Here is an 18,131-nt window from a genome sequence, read left to right on the forward strand (position 1 = left end):
TGAATTTCTTTAATTTAGAGAGAGAGAGAGAGAGAGAGAGAGAGAAAAAAGGAATTTACCAAAGAAAAGAGGGGATCCAAGATGAGTTGTAGTAGAAGTTGTTTAACTGGTTTGACGAGTTCTTTAGCTATCCAACTACATTTATAAGGTACGTGATTTTCCTTTTCATGTTGCAAAAGAGATTATACCAAGTACCGACGACCCTCTCAAACATTGCCCAATACAACATCCTAATACAAATTGCAGCCACTTCAATTTGGCCAAGCTCATACCAGGAGAAAGAGAGAAATTTTTTTCAAAATAAGTAGGAGGGGATTGTCAATATCAGAGCAAGCATTTATATCCCTATTTCATAGCCAAATGTCTTTCCAACGAACGACCGGTAAACGTTTGAATCAGATTTTCATTTCATCATGAAAAAACTACATTTTTTTCAACAATTTCTTCCGCTTAACCATATATGTATCTATGGTAATCTTTCTTTGAGCAGAACATGTGTTCAAGCTGTACTAAGGGCTCGCTAAACTATTACTGTATTAAAAAAAAAATGTTTGAATTTAGAAAAAATGACCTCCCCGCATAAATGAGCTACTCAGACTTCATTGCGGCAGTGGCAAACTATAAGCAGAATGTTGCATTTGTAAACAACTCTTTGACCATAAATTTTGCTACAACTTGATTAAGTGGTTGATTGTGAGTGGGGGATAATCGCTGTCATATGGACTCATCATTTTTTCTTGACCACTTCATCTTAGAATTATGTCAAAACTTGTGTCCTTAGATTTCTTTGGATACTCTCCATTTAGACAAAAAATAGGGTGTCATGTCCTAACAATTTAGAAAATTGAGTATAATCAACCCATGATAGAAATTTATAATAGGCTAAAGTACACTTTTGACCCTTAAAGTTTGAAATTGTTTTCATTTTGTCCCTTTGTGATTCAATATTTTTATTTTGGTCCTTCGTGTTTGATTTCATTTTCATATTGACCTTGTTATCCATTTCTATCGGTAATCTAGAAGCACCTGACATTATATGAGCGACGTGTCTTAATGGATAACACTTATTTGACATTTAACAATAATATTATTGTTAGAAATTTGATTGTTATTAGATTAGTGTTGTCCATCAAGACACGTCCCTCATATAAGTCAATTTTCATTAGTAATATTATTGTTTTTTTTTTGATGGACAACACTAATCTAATAACAATCAAATTTCTAACAATAATTACTTAAATGGATGGCATGTTTTGATGGAAGACATTTATTTGAAAATACAATAATATTACTAATGAAAATTGACTTATATGAGTGACGTGTCTTAATGGACAACACTAATCTAATAACAATCAAATTTCTAACAATAATTACTTAAATGGATAGCATGTTTTGATGGAAGACATTTATTTGACACTTAAAAGACCAAATTACTAATAGAAATTGATGAAATAGCTAATATGTAAACAAAATCATACATGGGGGCCAAAATAAAAATTTTGAAATGTAAAGGGCCAAAATGAAAATAATCCCAAATTTTAAGGTCAAATATGTACTTTCGTCTTTATAATAACAATTGTTAATAAACTATATCAGGAAAGTTTTTAACACCACTTAAGAAATATAAAAAGATGTCAGAAAAATTAATTGTTTTATCATTTTCACATAAAATATTTCTAAAAACAATTCCTAAGCCAATACCCTTAGAGCATTCGTTAATATTTTCCTTATAATAATTTGCCAGTAATCCGTGCAATATACAAAAAATTTCAACAAAATATAATCTTTTTTTCTATATGGAATTTGATAATTACAATTTTTATTAATAAGCATTTATAATGATTATGTTTATATATGACACTATCATATCTACCATTTAAAGAAAACATGATTGAGCAAGGTTTTATTAAGGGATGTAAATATAGGAGGTTTTCTTGGGAGAGTTATTCTAGGACCTCAATAAATTTCACACCTATTTTCACTACTATCCTATATGGAAAACTATGATTGGCTGTTTATCAGTTTCACATGAACCCACCTCAACCACATTAGATAGTTGTGAAAATTAGTCTAGAATTAGTTATGGTCCTAGAATTTTTCTTTTTTGGGATATTTATAGAATTTAAACATAATTAAAAATAAGTTTTAGAATAATTATGTAGAAAAAATGTAATTATCAACTTTGCTATTAACACAACATTTTTCACAACTTCTTGAGATAGTAAACTATGAATGGTAAACAATCACTTTTACATGAACTTACCACTAGTACAACTTTTATTTTTCACCACTCATGAATCATGACTCCCTCCTTTTTTCCAAGTAAATTCCATTACTCAAAACCTGCTACTATTTAAAAGTTAAAGGCCGCTATATATATATATATATATATATATATATAACTTAGCTCTTGACATAATGTCAAAGGAATTTGAAAACACTCTTGGCATAAGGTGGAATTGTTTATATATATATATATATATATATAAACAATTCCACCTTATGCCAAGAGTGTTTTCAAATTCCTTCGACATTATTTCAAGAGCTAAGTGCAATGAGTAGGTTTTGGTGGGGAAGGCATGGAGACATATCACAAATTCATTGGGTTAAATGGAAAACTATGTGTAGAAGCAAGACGAAGGGTAGTATGGGGTTTCAAAATTAGGAAGCCTTCAACCCAACATTGCTAGAAAAGCAAGGGTGTAAGATTCTCCAAGAACCAGGTAACTTAGTAATTACGCTCTATTTGTTTCTACAATAATATTTTCTAAAAAATAAGTCATTTTCCAAAAAAGTATTTTCTATAAAATTATCTCATTTTCTATGTTTGGTAGCAATTTTAAATGAGTTGAAAAACAATCTCATAACTTCCCTTATTTAGCTTGCTATAAGATAGAATTTTTTTTCTTTGACTCATTTTTTCTAATGTTACCAAACACTAGAAAACACAAAAAAAATATATATATATATATATATATATCTTCATACAAAATTTTCCATTGAAACAAACAGAGCGTTAACCATATTCTAAAAGTATGATACTTCTGAACCACGAGTTTCATGGAGGCAAAGATATGATCTAATTCCTCATATACATGGAAGAGCATTGTTGCAACCCGAAACCTAACTGAGATGGGTTGTGTGTGGTAGATAGGGAATGGAGTATGAGAGTGTGGAGTGATGTTTGTCGACACTCTCAACTCATATAGTTATTACCTCAAGATTGTAAGCCCAAGACAACATCATGGCAAGCTCCCCAATACCCTAGGAAGCATAGACACTTCATTTAGGATGACGTACCTGTGTCAGACACGCGTTAGACACTTGACACTCTTCGGACACTTCTGCATGCGTGTCCCAGCCATGTCTATTTCAAAAAATAAAAAAATACAGGACACAATCGGGACAAGAGAACAAGAAGAATCTATTACCCTCTCACAAAACAAAAAACATCATGGCAAGGTCCCTAATATCCTAGGAAGCATAGACACTTTGTTTGGGGTGTCGTACCAATGTCGGACACATAACACTTCTCAGACAATTTTGCATGTGTGTCACAGCCGTGTCTTTTTTGAAAAAAAAAAAAAAAAATGTGGGACACAGTCGGGATAAGAGAACAAGAAGAATCTAATACCCTTTCACAAAACAAAGAGAGCCCATGCTCTGAATAGTAATAGTGTATTTAAAATTTTAATAAATATCTTTATTCTTAATTTTTATTCTAATTTCCAAACATCCTTTAATAGTAAAGGATTTGCTTTATTGTCCATTATTACTCTTAGTTTGATATATATATATATATATATATATGAATATGAAACATTATATAAAAATAAATTGTTAATAATATATAGAAATATGAATAAAAATATATTTAATAATTATTTAATAGACGTAACCTACCCATCGTTGCAAGCTTGCCAAAGACAAGAGAATTTGATTTTGGAATGCAACACCAAGTGGCATTTTTACCGTGTGAACCGCCTAAGGATAGCGCTAACACAGAAAATCAAGATCGGGTAGAGAGCAAGGTTGTTAAATCCGGACCGGAGCGGACAGTCCGACCCGGAAACCCGTGACCCGAGCCCCAATCCGGTTCTTTAGCCAGAGAAAACGGGTCCTAAACTTAATTGGGAAAAACGCGTGCTCCAGGAATAGAACTAGTGACCTCGCAGGAGTTTTGGACTTTTGTCCAACATGCCAACCACTAAACCAGTAGGCTTCCTTGGGTGCTTCTTGACATTTATATTTTATTTATTTTAATTTTACAAGATTAATAGTTTTGCATTTAATTTTATCACTATTTACTTAATAGTATTTTCTATTTTTTTTTTTGTTCAAGAATTATTCTTTTACATCAATAAATATGAATATGAAAATTGTAAATTTATGTTAAAAATGATTTTATTTTAAATTAAAATGCATTTTTTATTCGAAAGATTAATAAATACAATTTTTTAAAGCTTGTTTATATTTATTATTTTCTATTCACTTAATAAAAATAACAAAAATACATTTGAAAGTTTTTTTAATTGCATAATATTTTTTAAGGGTAAATTTTCATATTTTTACACATTAATACATTTATTTGTATTTTAATTAATATTAAATTAATTTTGACGTCATCACGGTTCGACCTCGGTTGGACCTCGGTCCGACCTTAAAAACCTTGAACCTCTCCCTTCTCCGATTCTTTGAACGGTCCGGGTCTGAAAACCTTGGTAGAGAGGTCTAAAGGAAATTCAAGCTACAAAAATGTGAAAGCCATTTGGGGTATGAGGGTACCAAGTAAAGTTAGGTTGTGTTTGGAAACTCAAATTTGAATTTATATTTGGATTTTAAATGAATAGATTTGAAATGTCTTGATTTCAAATCCAACTATTTTATATGTTTAAAATCTCTTATGGATATGGTCCAATCCAAATTCTCGATATTTTAAACTATTCAAATAAAATATTTAGATTTAAATCACTCAAATCTAAATCCACATGCCCAAATCTTACTATCCAAACACACCATTAAGGAATTTGAATGGGGGCTCACAATGACTCGCTTCAAACCTGGCCACACAACATATATGGGTAGTCGTTGGTACGAATGATGCAAGCTACAAGAGGAGACCACGTTTTGGCATACCCTCCGGATTTCTGGTAACTTTGTGTGGAGAACAGTGGAATAGAAACCTATGGAAGTTTTGAAGTCTTCTTCATCACAGCCTGGAAGATATGGGCAAGACGAAACAAGTGGAACTTCAAAGGGAGGAAGAAAGAACTGACAGGAAGCCTTTGAGTATTGTCAGGTATTTAAAGCCATCTCCAACGTGAGGAACAATAAACCACAACTGGCACCACCGCACCAACACGATGAACACAAGAGGCTCCAGGGGTAGGTGTAATCATTCAAGCTGACCAAGCTTGGCTCACTGCAGGCTGCAGCCCTGGTCATGGAAGGAAGCTCTGGAGGCTGAAGCGCTTGTGGCAAACCACACAATCCATTTGCATAGGTGGGAATAAGAGATAACACACTCGAACGGGACTCATACAAGTGGGGAATGCTCTCAACTCTCAGGGCTAGCACCTCGGACTTATCAAGGGTGGGACATCTTATTGAAGAAACTCTTTTCTTACTCGCCTCGTTGCTGTTTTAGATTGACACGGTCATTGAGTCGTACGATTCAATCCTAAAGATCATGATTCCCATATATTAAATAAAGGTAAGAAACACTATCTGGCAAAAAAAAATCTTCAAATTCAATAATATTTAGCATACAAACTGTACTCCACTATAACATCACTGTATATATTGTTTTCATTAACTTTTCACAGACTCGACAAGCTCACCACAATGATGAAACGATTACAAAATCATACAATACAAACGCCCAAAGATATAATTATCCAGCTTATAGGGGCAGCAAATAAACACACGTTCGGCCAATGAAACATTACACGCACTTACCTAACACCATTTGCCACACAAAATTTTGACCTTTAAGTCTCCATGACAGTGGTCTCCTAACCCCTTTTCAATCATATGCTGTGCCCCCTCTCTCTCTCTCTCTCTCTCACAGCACCAAATAAATTTTAGATGACCAATGTGGGCATTTGATTTTTATCACGGGTATGAACAGAACAATTCTCTCCTTCGGCTGGCTAAATTAAAACTACCACAATATAGAAACCAAAACTTTCCACCCAGCAACTTGACAGGGAGCAACAAGTTGATGCTTAACCTAAATGAATCAGAAAGGCTTTCCTTTTCATATTTATCCAAATGGGTTTCCACCAGCAGAAGAGTAAGGATTTGGTGTAGCAGGTGCTGAGAATCTTCCAGCCAGCTGCTGATCCATATTTAAGGAGCTAAAAGCAGCCCCATCATTGCCCAAGCCCCCTAGTCCTTGATGCCTGCAAATATACTCAAGGAACCTCGATTAGTGACACAAATAGATATGAACATTACTGGTAAAGAATGAATACATAACATCCAACACAACCATTTTTATAACTAAAATTATGGTATAAGAAGCAATTACCCTGAAGGTGGCATGTGTGGCATGTTACCGGGTACTTGTTGTACCATGTACGCCCCTAAGGTTTTCACAAAGCAGAATTCAGAACGTGAAAGTGCATATACAAAATTATTTATTTATTAAGAATATGTGAAAAGTTAGCAGTAAAACATAGCATAGTGGGGGGATTTTTTTTGAGAAAAAGATGTCTGTACTTGGAGGTACTGCTGATACATAAGATGGTGCTGGGGGAGGCAATGCCGATGCATAAGGTGGTGCCTGGGGTGCCATCCATACTGATGGAGGAGTACCATAGCTGGAAGTGCGCATTAAGCCTGAAGCAGGCTGGACATTTGGTAGAGCACCTTGCAAGGGTGCCATGGAAGGAAACTGCATCAGAAGAAACACACATCAGGAAAGACTACAACTACTGGAAGAAATATTCAGATGTACAGCTTAGAAACAGTTAATTCTTAAGAGTGATTCTAAGGTTACTACAAATTTTACTATATTAGCCTTAAGAACTTATGTGTCAACTATTGAATACAGGACAAGAACATGATTAAGAAATTTATGTAATATGAGGTTGATGTGGTACCAATCACAATCATTGTCATGTCAATTTGTAAGCATTTTGTAGCAGAACAGGTAGTATAGTTAGCATTTTCCTTTTCTTACTAGAAAAAAGGAGCTTTAGCAACAATCCCCACTAACAGATCATGTGTAGCATATCTAACAAACTGAATGGTCAAATTGAGCACTCCCAAAGTAATTAGCCTTCTCTAATTCTCCATGCGTGGCATCCAAAAGAAAGTTTTTTCCAGTCTAAACTAGATTGAATATCCCATATTCACCAAAAAATATCCCATATTCATCTTTATAAAATTATTAATGTTTCAAATTACCCTTTCCACTAGTCTCCTCTGACAAGTTAATGTGCTAAAACAATACACATAATAATCCAAATAAGACCAAGAAAAACCAGAAGCAGTAAGTGGGATCAATTCAAATGAGTTGAGATCAAATACCGTTGAGGCTTGAACTGAAGGTGGTTCGCTGCTTAAGTCAAATGGGTTTGAAGATTTTGATTGTTGAAAAGTTGGCGCTGGCTGTAACAATGATAAAAAATTCAAGCATTAGTGATTTACTTTATTCATTGATACAAGCCATTTTGTGAAAGAGAACCACTTAGAAACTTGATAAGTTCAGAATTTAATTTTACCATAGCATATTGCATAGCAAACCCCATGCCATGGGGTGGACCCATTTGCCACCCTGGCACTGGTGCAGCAAAATGTGAATAGGAGGTGGCAGCAAAAAGGTCCTGCAGAGGCATCAGGGTTTATTATAACATATGTAATGTATATGCAAATTAAATAGACGTCAAAGAAAGCGCAGCAAAGAGACAATTACCTCAGGCAGTGCTTTTCTTGCAATTGATTGTGACACATCACTAGAAGTGGGCACATTTACAGGTTTTGAGACAGCTTGGGGTGCTTGTCCAGCTGGAGCACTTGAAGGCCCATGTGAATTAGTGGTAAGTGATGAATTCCACTGCTGCAAAATTTCCCACAAAGCAACAATGTAACTACTTGTAACAGGCTTCCATTACAAAATCTAGATGACCACACCATAAGCCCACCTGATTGCCTGAAGCTAAATCAACTGAAGGTGTAAATTGGTGAGCAGTTGATTGACCACCAGTAGCAGGAAAGAAAGAAGGTTGCTGATGCTGCAAATTAGGCGCTTGCCCAGAACCTGGAACTTGGGCAAATGAAACACCACCATTAACAGGCAATATTGGCATCAATCCAGGGGCAATTGCGGGTGCGCCACCAGGGGGAAACGCTGACACACTGCTTATTGGTGAAGCAACAGGAGCACCAGCCGTATAGGGCAACGCCGGTATATTCCCTACAGGTGCAAAAGCTGAAACACCAGTATTAGGTAACATTGTCAAGTTGCTAGAGGTTGCAGTTGTAAGAGAACCAGCCCCACCAGGATTTCCAGAAACATGACCAGGTACAGATACTGAAACTGATAATTGTGATAATACATCTAATGTATTGACATTTGAAGGGGCTTGAGATACTTTTGCCTCTGGAGCAACATCAAAAGAGGCCCAATTGTTGTCATTGGTAGAAGTTGCTGAATTTCCAGTTGGTTGAGTCACAAATGTTTGTTGTGCTTGTGGAACAGCTGCGGCAATTGGAGGTTCAGGGTCTGCATCAAAATCAATTAAGCTTCCAGAAGTCTCCACTTTAACTTCCACCGGATTCCCATTACTGGATCCCAAGCTACTGGAAGATGCGGTTCTCTGCATTTAAAACCAATAACAGAATGACTCCATACATGTGCTTTTATTAACGTTTGAGGAATATTAACCGATAACAGAATGACTCCATACACGTGTTTTTATTAATCTTTAAAGATTACCACCAAAGGGGAAAACACAGACTTGCAGGGGAGTATAATCACACTGCTTGTGAGTGAAATCAATTTAACTTGAAATACAGCTAGCTATCATACACATATTTGACTAGAACATGGATTGCTATAAGATGGCCTCAAACATGGATGAGTATTATGTGCAAACCAGGAATGGGTTCATTGTAGCCATCAAGTGTTTCCCATTAAAGGATGTAGAAGGTTACAGCTTCATGAAGATTCCATAAATGCACCGAAAATGGAATTTACTAAGAAGAAGAAGAAGAAGAAAAGGACATAGTTTATGGGTTCCAAAGATGTGTCTTCATCTTTCCTCTAACCTCTCAATTATATTTCAATTCAATAACAATAATGGATTGCTGAAGATAAAAATTCAGTTTACTCCACATAAGATAAAATAAAGAATAGCTTTTGCCCTTTTCATTCCAAAAATATCCAAGTTATGATAAGAGCCTGAGGTTGAGGTCATGGATTCAAATCTCCTTTGCACCATATTTACTAAACTTTTTCAAGACCAAATCACCACCCTTCCAGTGACAACCAGAAACCATAAACACCAACACACTATTTTTGTAATATATTTTGGCTAATGAGCTCTAGCTCAGACAGCATCTCCTCCCCCCATCAGAAAGGACCAAGGGTAAGGTCATGGATTTAAAAGAATCAAAACCCACTGGGTACGTGTGAACTTCCCAATCCAAAAAAGAAAACTATATTAGGGAAACACTCCAAGCCCTGGCCCTCTGTCAGCCAACAAATCATGGGCCCAAAAATACATAAGAGTAACAAGAGATACAGCTTTGACTAATCAGGCATATATCAAGAAATGACAATAAATGCAGCTTTATTGAGAAGAAGCCTCACCTGTGTATGTGAAAAGCCATCAACAGACCTGCCACCATTGGCTTTTGGAGGTTCACTTATACGAAGAGGTATTACATTCTCTCCCAAAATCTCTCTTACAGGCCGCACCATAGGAGGGCTGGATGAGTTTAAATCTTTAGGTCGCTCAGGTGATCTGCCTTCCAGCTTAGAATCTCCATCAGATTCCCGACGGTCTTCAACTCTCCTTCCATTTCCAAATCTATCCTCTCGACGCCAATCACTTACGATCTCAGGACGAACAGGACTTCTCTTATAATCACCATACTGCCGACTTTCTTGCTCGTATCCAGGACTTCTATCTTCATAACTTCTTCCACCAGGACTAGACCTATCACTGTACCGGCGTTCATATGTATCCTCATATTGTGGGCTTCGAGACCCTCCTTGATATGCATCTGTTCTCCTGTTTTCATACAACTCTTCCTTCTCACCCTGCTCAACACACAATGTAAAAGGGAAAAAAAAGACTTAAAACAGTCAGATTCAGTGCTATCTAAAACAGATCCCACAATCTATAAGTAAAAACTATCTTATAAGTTTATTTCTTGAAATATTAATATATTATATGCATACAGCTTCAAATCTGAATTAACATGTCAGAACTATTAAAAAGGGGGGGTTAAGGGGCATTTTACCATCTTGACCCTAGGAGGTTTGTCATAGTTCCGCTCGCCTGAATATCTTCTATCCACATAAACATGTTTAATAAAGTCCCGAAGTCTCTCAACATTACTGGCAGCGAAATTTTGAATCAGAACATGAGCTTTTTTGACAGATATAAACAGAGCAGAATATAAATGAGTGACAACCTGCTGTCAGGAACAGAATGACGTTGCGGATCCAATTCTTTAAAGTAGATCTCCTTTGCATGCTGTGAATAGAAGACAGATGAGTCCAACATGATAAATTGAGAAAAAAAAAAAAGACAAAGGGAAAGAAAACTTGGCAGATCTCTGAAAAAAATTCATGCATGTCTACCTTATTCCCCCCTTCCTGAAGGGCAGTAACTTCTTGTGAAGTGAATTTGGCCATTGATACTGATTTTACTCGATGCGTGAACTCCCGACTGAAAATAATTACACATAATCAACAGACTGCAGGTATGACATCAAAGGAAATACTATTTGCCCTCTCTCTCTATCTTTCACACACACACACAAAGAAAAGGAAATTTTAAGAAACATCAACACTTACTGTATTCCACTGCAGGTAGTGCAAACAAATGTCCAGAAATTTGTGCATACATATTGAGGTCCCTGCTTAGCAGAAGATAAAGAAGAAGTTGTAAAACAAACCATATCTACTTTTCCATTTAGGAAAAATTTGAGTGTAAACGCTCTTTGAACTTCTTAGTAACAACACCAATACTTTATGTAAGTGAGCACCAACTCAAAAATTGCTATAAACAAGTAACAATCTTAGAGAGTCTACCACAGTGGTTCTTTCATTAAACATACTGATGGGATTTAGAGGTTGGACCATTGGATGTAATTTTATTCCATGTAAAGTAAATCCTAAAAGAAAACACTTAAACAACAACTTCATCTTGTGTCTGCTCTACATACGCAACCAAAACAACCTGAATTCCAAGAACTTTTTGATCCAGAGATTAATCAAAGTCATGATCAACATATCAATTCTTTCTTTGATAAGTGATAGCCATGATCGATATATCAATTCAAAACAATTTATGTTACAAGCCACACAGACATTAAAATTCTAACCGAAAAATTAGAATTCAGAAGTAAACAATAGACCAAGAGAATGTTCAAGAAATTTTGAAGAGTTATTTCTCTAAACCTGGAAGAATCTTAAATGCTCAGTTTCATTGAGACAGGATTCCTATTAAATGAAAAGAATACAAAATAATTAACATAAAATGGTAACATGGTTATAAATTTAAGATTTTGTCTTTATAACCCATTACATAATGAAACTGCCAACATTTGGAGATACCATAGAAGGATCTGGAACAGGAAGAAAGAGAAGCAGAAACCACTTAAGTAAAGGGATCAATTGCGTTTCGTCCTTTCACCGTAGCAAGTGAGGATTAAAAAGCACCACATTTGATGACTTATTAAGGGAAATACAAACTAAGAGTATCAATGAAAAATATAGCAAAACAATTCCCCTTGCCCCAACAAAAGAAAAGAAAAGTAAATCCTTAAAACGTTAAAAGCTTTCATTTTCAAATTTTATCCTTCTTCAGATATCCAGATAAGATATTGATTTCAGTAAGGTCTTTCCAATTACTGATTGCATCTCTAGAGGTATCCTATAGCTTTATCTCAGTCCAAGTAAAATGCTTAAAAGATAAGGTTTTTTATAAAAGCTTTCATTGCTTGATTTCCCTATAAACGGCTATCGCACACGTGTCAAGCCCACATATCCTAAGCAATGATATTAACAAGAAACAGACAAAACCAAGTATAGATTTCAATGAATTGATCGCCACAGTTAATGACATCCCCTAGTAATCAATTTCTCACTAGTTCATGGCAAGTTATTTAGTGTTACTTCACATCATTTTAAACAAAGCCAAATAGAAACTAATAAAAAACAATCAATGAACGCGCGAAGTCCAATTCCATTAATTCACAATGCAATACAGCAAAGCAACTCTCAAATGTAAGGTTTTGGCAATTAAAACTATCTCAGTAATTAGTTACTATAATGGTGGAGAAGGTAAATGGATAGCATACCATACTATTGCAATTGATACATCGACGATTCTCAGTAAGTTTGAGTAGACCGCGTATAATTCGTTCGTTTTTCTCATCCTCCTTTCGACTAGCCATTTCTACTTCCTAGTTCCTACACCAATTCAAACCAAATTTATGTTATAACAACAACCACAACAACAACAATAATAATTTCTTGGTAATAATTCAGATAATAACAATAATATTCAGAAAGTGCAAACAAAGTAGCTCAGATTTTCTCAAAATGACGCCGGATTTAGAAGCCGAACAAGGAATTCAATAATCCTCCGTTCAATTGCTCAGGAAATGAAGAAATTAATATAAAAACATTGATTTTTCTTTTTCTTTTTCACTTCTAACTCGCTTAGACACAGTTGATAAATTGAAGAGGAAAAAAAAATAAAATTGAGAAACCGAAATATTGTTTATTCCCCTGCATTTTCTCGGCAACCAAACAGAGGTTAAATTGAATCGAAATTCAACCTAATGTAAGAACGGATCTGAGAAATCCGAGCTTGATTGGAGTCAAACAAAAGGAGTAGACTCAGGTAAGAAGTGTTTGGAACCCTAGAAAGTTGAGGAGAGAAAAAGAAGGAAAGAGTACCTGAAATTTAGAGCAAATGAACAGAAAGTGGTTTCTGGTTCTACTAGTTCTGCAGCTTTTTTATTTTCAGCTGAAGGCGATGCGTGAGAGAGCCGCCACGCGCTTTGCACTCGCGCTCTTAGATAGAGAGAGAAAGAAAGAAAGAAAGAGAGAGAGAGTTGCAGATCTTTGCTTAAAGGGTTGGTTGGTAACTAATACTACTACGGCTTTTGTACAGCTCACACAGCTTAACCAAAGTCTTGCTTTTTCCCCAAAACTAAAAAATAAACGTAGAGAGAGAGAGAGAGAGAGAGAGACAGAGAGAGATGTGAAAGTGTGTGAGGGTTTTTTTATTGTGTTTTCGGACACAGAGTAGGATAGCATACAACTCTTCTTATTACACTGTCCCTACGGGCATGCGCGGTCCTGGCGCTGTCTGTTCGTGGTCGTACAAGGCGACTTGACTGGACTGTCAATGCCAAATGGCAAATTACCCTCCTCTTGTGCCAAAAAATCCAAAACTACTTTTTTTTTCACGAGTAGTTTTACTTGTAGTGACAACCGTTTTACTTTATTGACTCGAACTTTCACCTTCTTAAGTTTTCGGTTACTATACATTGAATGAAAAGTTTTTATTGTCACTTATGTTCAATTGTGTAATGTCTTTTGCCACCATAAATTTTAATTAGAACATGGGCCTGATTGGCAAGGTAATTTTCTTTCGTTTTTTCAAAGTAAAATGAAAATAAATTTCAAAAAATTGGATTAGGAAGTGAGTTTCAATTAACTCAATTGATAAAGTTTCTGATGTTTTAATAAGAGATTTAGGGTTCAATCTTCGCCTATACCAAAAACCGATTGATGTCTTAGTCTGATGATAAAAGAGTTATCATCAGAAGCAGACGTCATAGGTTGAAATTCTCAAAATAAAATTGGACTAAAAAAATATTTTCTGAGAACAGAATACAAAAATGTGTTTAGTACCATATTTTTAGAACAATTTTTAAGAATTGACAACATAAAAGTCAAGAGCATTATAACTTAATTAGCTTCTCTTGGTATTTTCAAAATAGACATCTAGGATCAAAATCTCCCCTCTCCATTATAAATATCGAAATATTTATAATAGAAAAATTATATATATATTGTTTGGTATGAAGATCAAATTTTAAGGAAAATTTAAATTTTTTTCCAACAAAAAGTAAAAAGTTTTAGTGATGAGTGAAAATTCCTACAACACACTAACAACACAAATCTCTCTCTCTCTCACACAAACAGTTAGAGCATTTCTCCTCCTCCCACTCCAACTCACGATACAAACACCATCTCCTCCCATCTCCATCAATCCCTCAATCAACTGAGTCAACTTGGTCCCTTCCCCTCTAACCCTAACCTCCCACTTGATCTCTTGCCCCTTTTGCATCAACCTCTCCAACCTTAACCCTAACCTTCATTATTCTTCTTCCTCCTTCTTTGCCCTCAACCTCACCAGATTGCCGCCTACATCCTTTCACTCACCATATACATCTCCAACATCCCTTCTCCAGTCATCAAGTTCTTGACGTTATTCAACAAGATTAGCCTCATTAGGCACAACTTTTGCTACTTTGCACGCATGAGAGAAAGAGAGATCCTTTTTGCATCCGTAGGACTGTGCTTTAGAATTTTTTTAATAAATAATAATAATAATAATTCTCAAACATTTTCATATTCAATGCAAATAATTAGAGATGGTCCAAAACTCCAAATATCTATCCATGCGCATAACATTATGATTCTTTAAGAGTTTGTTTGGGATCCGTTTATTTTATTAAAATTGAAAACTTTTTTACTGAAAGTACTGTAAATAAATGTAAAGGTTAGTTGAGATAGTACAATGAGACTCATGAATAATACTAAAAAGTATAATGGGGCCCATAAATAATACTAAAAATAAGCTGAATAATAAAATAAGTTGGCAAAAAATAAGCTAGCCAAACAGACACTAAATAAAAGGTAACTCTATCATGGAGTTACTAAATCTTATCCATCCACAGAGGATTAGATTTTATCACATCTCCTTCTCAAAACCAAAAAATAAAAAAAAAATGCAAAAAAAATAAAAGATTTGATCATATCATTAATAATTTAACAATTACCAAAATAATAATAATTAATTGTTTTATAAATACGGACGATGGGGTATTTCAAATGATGGACATATATGGAACTCCATAATGAAGTTTCCCTACAAATTCTAGAGAATCTTAATCCTTGGGATCTAAATAGCTATCAATTTAACTTTCGAGAGGATGTACATTCCTTTAAAAATGTGAATAAAGAGGTTACTTGAGACTTTTGTTTCCTTTTTATGTCTATTGCAAATTAATTTCTAAATACTCTCCATTTCAAGAAATTCATAGATACTCCCGGAGCATGGATAAATGGTGCTCACTTCTCTCACATTCATGGCAGGCCCCACCATGAATTTAATGAGCAGTCCCACCATAAATATGAAAGGAGAGAGTATCATTTTACGTGTTCTAGAAATACCTAAGATAAGAATTACTCTTCCATTTCACTATTGCGCCTTTTTAGCTTTTCCCCACTCTTAGAGAATAAATTGATTGTGCTTTACAGGTCATTGCCATTTCAAAGCAATTAAACATGGTACATTTCATTATGAATATTTAATTTTCATGAAATTGTCAATTACACCCCTTAAATTATTATTATAATATTGTGACATTATATATTATTAGATTTATTAAAAAAAATTAAGTCTTAATCGAAAATGGTCCATTTCCATTTCACGAAATAAATGAAAAAAAAAAAATCTTACTACATTATTTTGTCTGTTTGGGATTCGCTTATTTTGCTGAAACAAAAAACTTTTTGCTAAAAATACTGTAAATAAAAGTAAAAATTAGCTAAAATAGTACAGTGAGACTTATGAATAGTATTAAAAAGTGCAGTAAAGCCTATGAATAGTAGCAAAAATAAGCTGAATAGTAAAATAAACTGGCAAAATTAATCATGCCAAACAGACACTTAGTATTTACTTTAGACTCTATAAAATATCGTTATCCTCCTGGTTTAACTTAAAACATTAAACTTGAGGTAACGTAAAATCCCCTAAATCCTATCAACTCATGGTTTTGCGTTCATCATTTCATAACAATAAATAAGTACTTAGGTATTTGTAGGCTGAATAAATAGAAAGTACTTGTAACAATTTTGTTATTGTTCTCTTCTTGGTCCACGTTTTGAAAGAATTTAATTAAACATGTGATCCATCTCACCCTTTAGCCGTCAAATTCTTTTTATTGACATTCTTATTGCCATGAAAATTCTTCTTTAGATGGATTGCCTTCTCCGTACCTTTGAGGTAATAATATGAGAATGCTTCTAGATACTAGTAGGTTTTTTTTTTTTGCTAATTCTAGATCATTTCATAACAATAAATAAGTACTTAGTTATTTGTAATTTTGTAGGCTGAATAAATAGAAAGTTCTTGTAACAATTTTGTTATTGTTCTCTTCTTGGTCAACGTTTTGAAAGAATTTAATTAAACATGTGATCCATCTCACCCTTTAGCCGTCAAAGTCTTTTTATTGACATTCTTGTTGCCATGAAAATTCTTCTTTAGATGGCTTGCCTTCTCCGTACCTTTGAGGTAATAATATGGGAATGCTTCTAGTCTTATAGATACTAGTAGATTTTTTTTTTTTTGCTAATTCTAGATACTAGTAGATACTGCTTGTCAATATTAGTAGTTCCATCATTAATTCATTAATTACCTACTTATTTTTGTTTGATGAGAATTTTTTTATTTTTTTTATGAATTCGTTTGATCGGAATACGAAACCAACATCCATTGTCCGCGTGACATCTATACTACCTAGCTTTTGCCACATTGGGAAAAAAAGGGGAAAAAAAAAAGAAAAAGAAAAAAAAGACAGACTCTAATCATTATATAAAAAAATAAGTATATATAAGTGCTGGCTTTTTAAAACTTCTTTTTTTTTTTTCTAATATTTTATTACATTTTTAGCCAAAAACCTAGCTAAACTATTGACACAATTTTTTTTTTTTTTTTTTTTTTTTTAAGTTACATATCTATTTTATGCTAATAAACAAGTTTCGGCATTACGAATTTAAGAGGAAAAAAATGTTATAAAAAGAAGAAAAAAAAAAAAAAAAACCAGCCAATACTTATAGTAGGAACGCTCTTAGACCGACCATATATATGACCATGACAGTAGGTGACACTAAATTTTTTGAAAAGCTACCATGCCCAACTTGAAAGTTGACCAGTAATCTGTAATCACTTGTTGATGGATATACGTAATGATACATGGGGCGAATTTTCTTAATGAAATGTTGAATTTAAATTTGACAACCAAGGACTAATCAGAACGTTTTTATAAATTATAAGCACGTCAATCTTTTCATGCTTATCAATCTAACCTTTACATATATTTCATTAAAAATCTAGCCTATCTTGCATCACACAATTACTTAATTTAATCACTCAATATATAAATTCTGGACCTAATGTCTTCTTTTTTAGTTTCTGCTTGACTCGACCCCTATTCCTTAGAAACAACAGTTTTTCTTCATAGCTTTTATTTAAAGAAAACAACAACAATATTTCAAATCTAAGGCCCCAACCCCCTTTGTACAAAGTGTTTGGGACTTTAGAGGGGAAATAGTTCGAACTGCGAGATTAACAGCATATTGTAATTATTTCTCAAAAAAAAATCTAAGGCCCCAAGCCCCCAAGTTGTAGTATTTCAAAACTATAATAATGGAGCACAAGATTGGAGATTCTAGTTCTATGTATCCAGCCTCTATAAACTCCCAAATTAATTAAACACACATTAATGTATAAATGACTGTTAAGATCACCAACAGGGACACCTGATGTGAATGTAAAAGGTCAAGCAACTTAGCTGAACTACTGGTCATTCTTAATTCCGAGTTTCTGAACTGGCTTCAATCACCCACAAGGAAAACTAAAGCT

At 34.3% G+C, this 18,131-nt stretch overlaps 1 protein-coding gene across 3 annotated transcripts; it reads right to left on the reverse strand.

Annotated features, from left to right (window-relative positions):
- Positions 1 to 5,728: 5,728 nt before the first annotated feature.
- On the reverse strand, positions 5,729 to 13,358 carry LOC126715262 (probable ADP-ribosylation factor GTPase-activating protein AGD14). 3 transcript variants are annotated; one of them, XM_050415784.1, is made up of 15 exons: positions 13,148 to 13,353; positions 12,544 to 12,655; positions 11,036 to 11,097; positions 10,820 to 10,907; positions 10,651 to 10,712; positions 10,477 to 10,573; positions 9,821 to 10,273; positions 8,507 to 8,825; positions 8,151 to 8,437; positions 7,922 to 8,065; positions 7,731 to 7,832; positions 7,537 to 7,617; positions 6,724 to 6,898; positions 6,533 to 6,587; positions 5,729 to 6,404 (listed from the first exon to the last, which is right to left on the reverse strand). In XM_050415784.1, exons 2-15 carry the CDS (start codon positions 12,637 to 12,639, stop codon positions 6,266 to 6,268), a joined length of 2,160 nt encoding a protein of 719 aa, XP_050271741.1. In that variant the 5' UTR covers positions 12,640 to 12,655; positions 13,148 to 13,353; the 3' UTR covers positions 5,729 to 6,265. The 3 variants fall into 3 exon arrangements, with proteins under 3 accessions (XP_050271741.1, XP_050271740.1, XP_050271739.1); XM_050415783.1 differs by having other exon boundaries at positions 7,922 to 8,062; positions 8,151 to 8,825; positions 13,148 to 13,358; XM_050415782.1 differs by having other exon boundaries at positions 8,151 to 8,825; positions 13,148 to 13,354.
- Positions 13,359 to 18,131: the final 4,773 nt, after the last annotated feature.

This window comes from Quercus robur, chromosome 2, assembly GCF_932294415.1.
Source record: "Quercus robur chromosome 2, dhQueRobu3.1, whole genome shotgun sequence".
In the NCBI taxonomy this organism is placed as follows: domain Eukaryota; kingdom Viridiplantae; phylum Streptophyta; class Magnoliopsida; order Fagales; family Fagaceae; genus Quercus; species Quercus robur.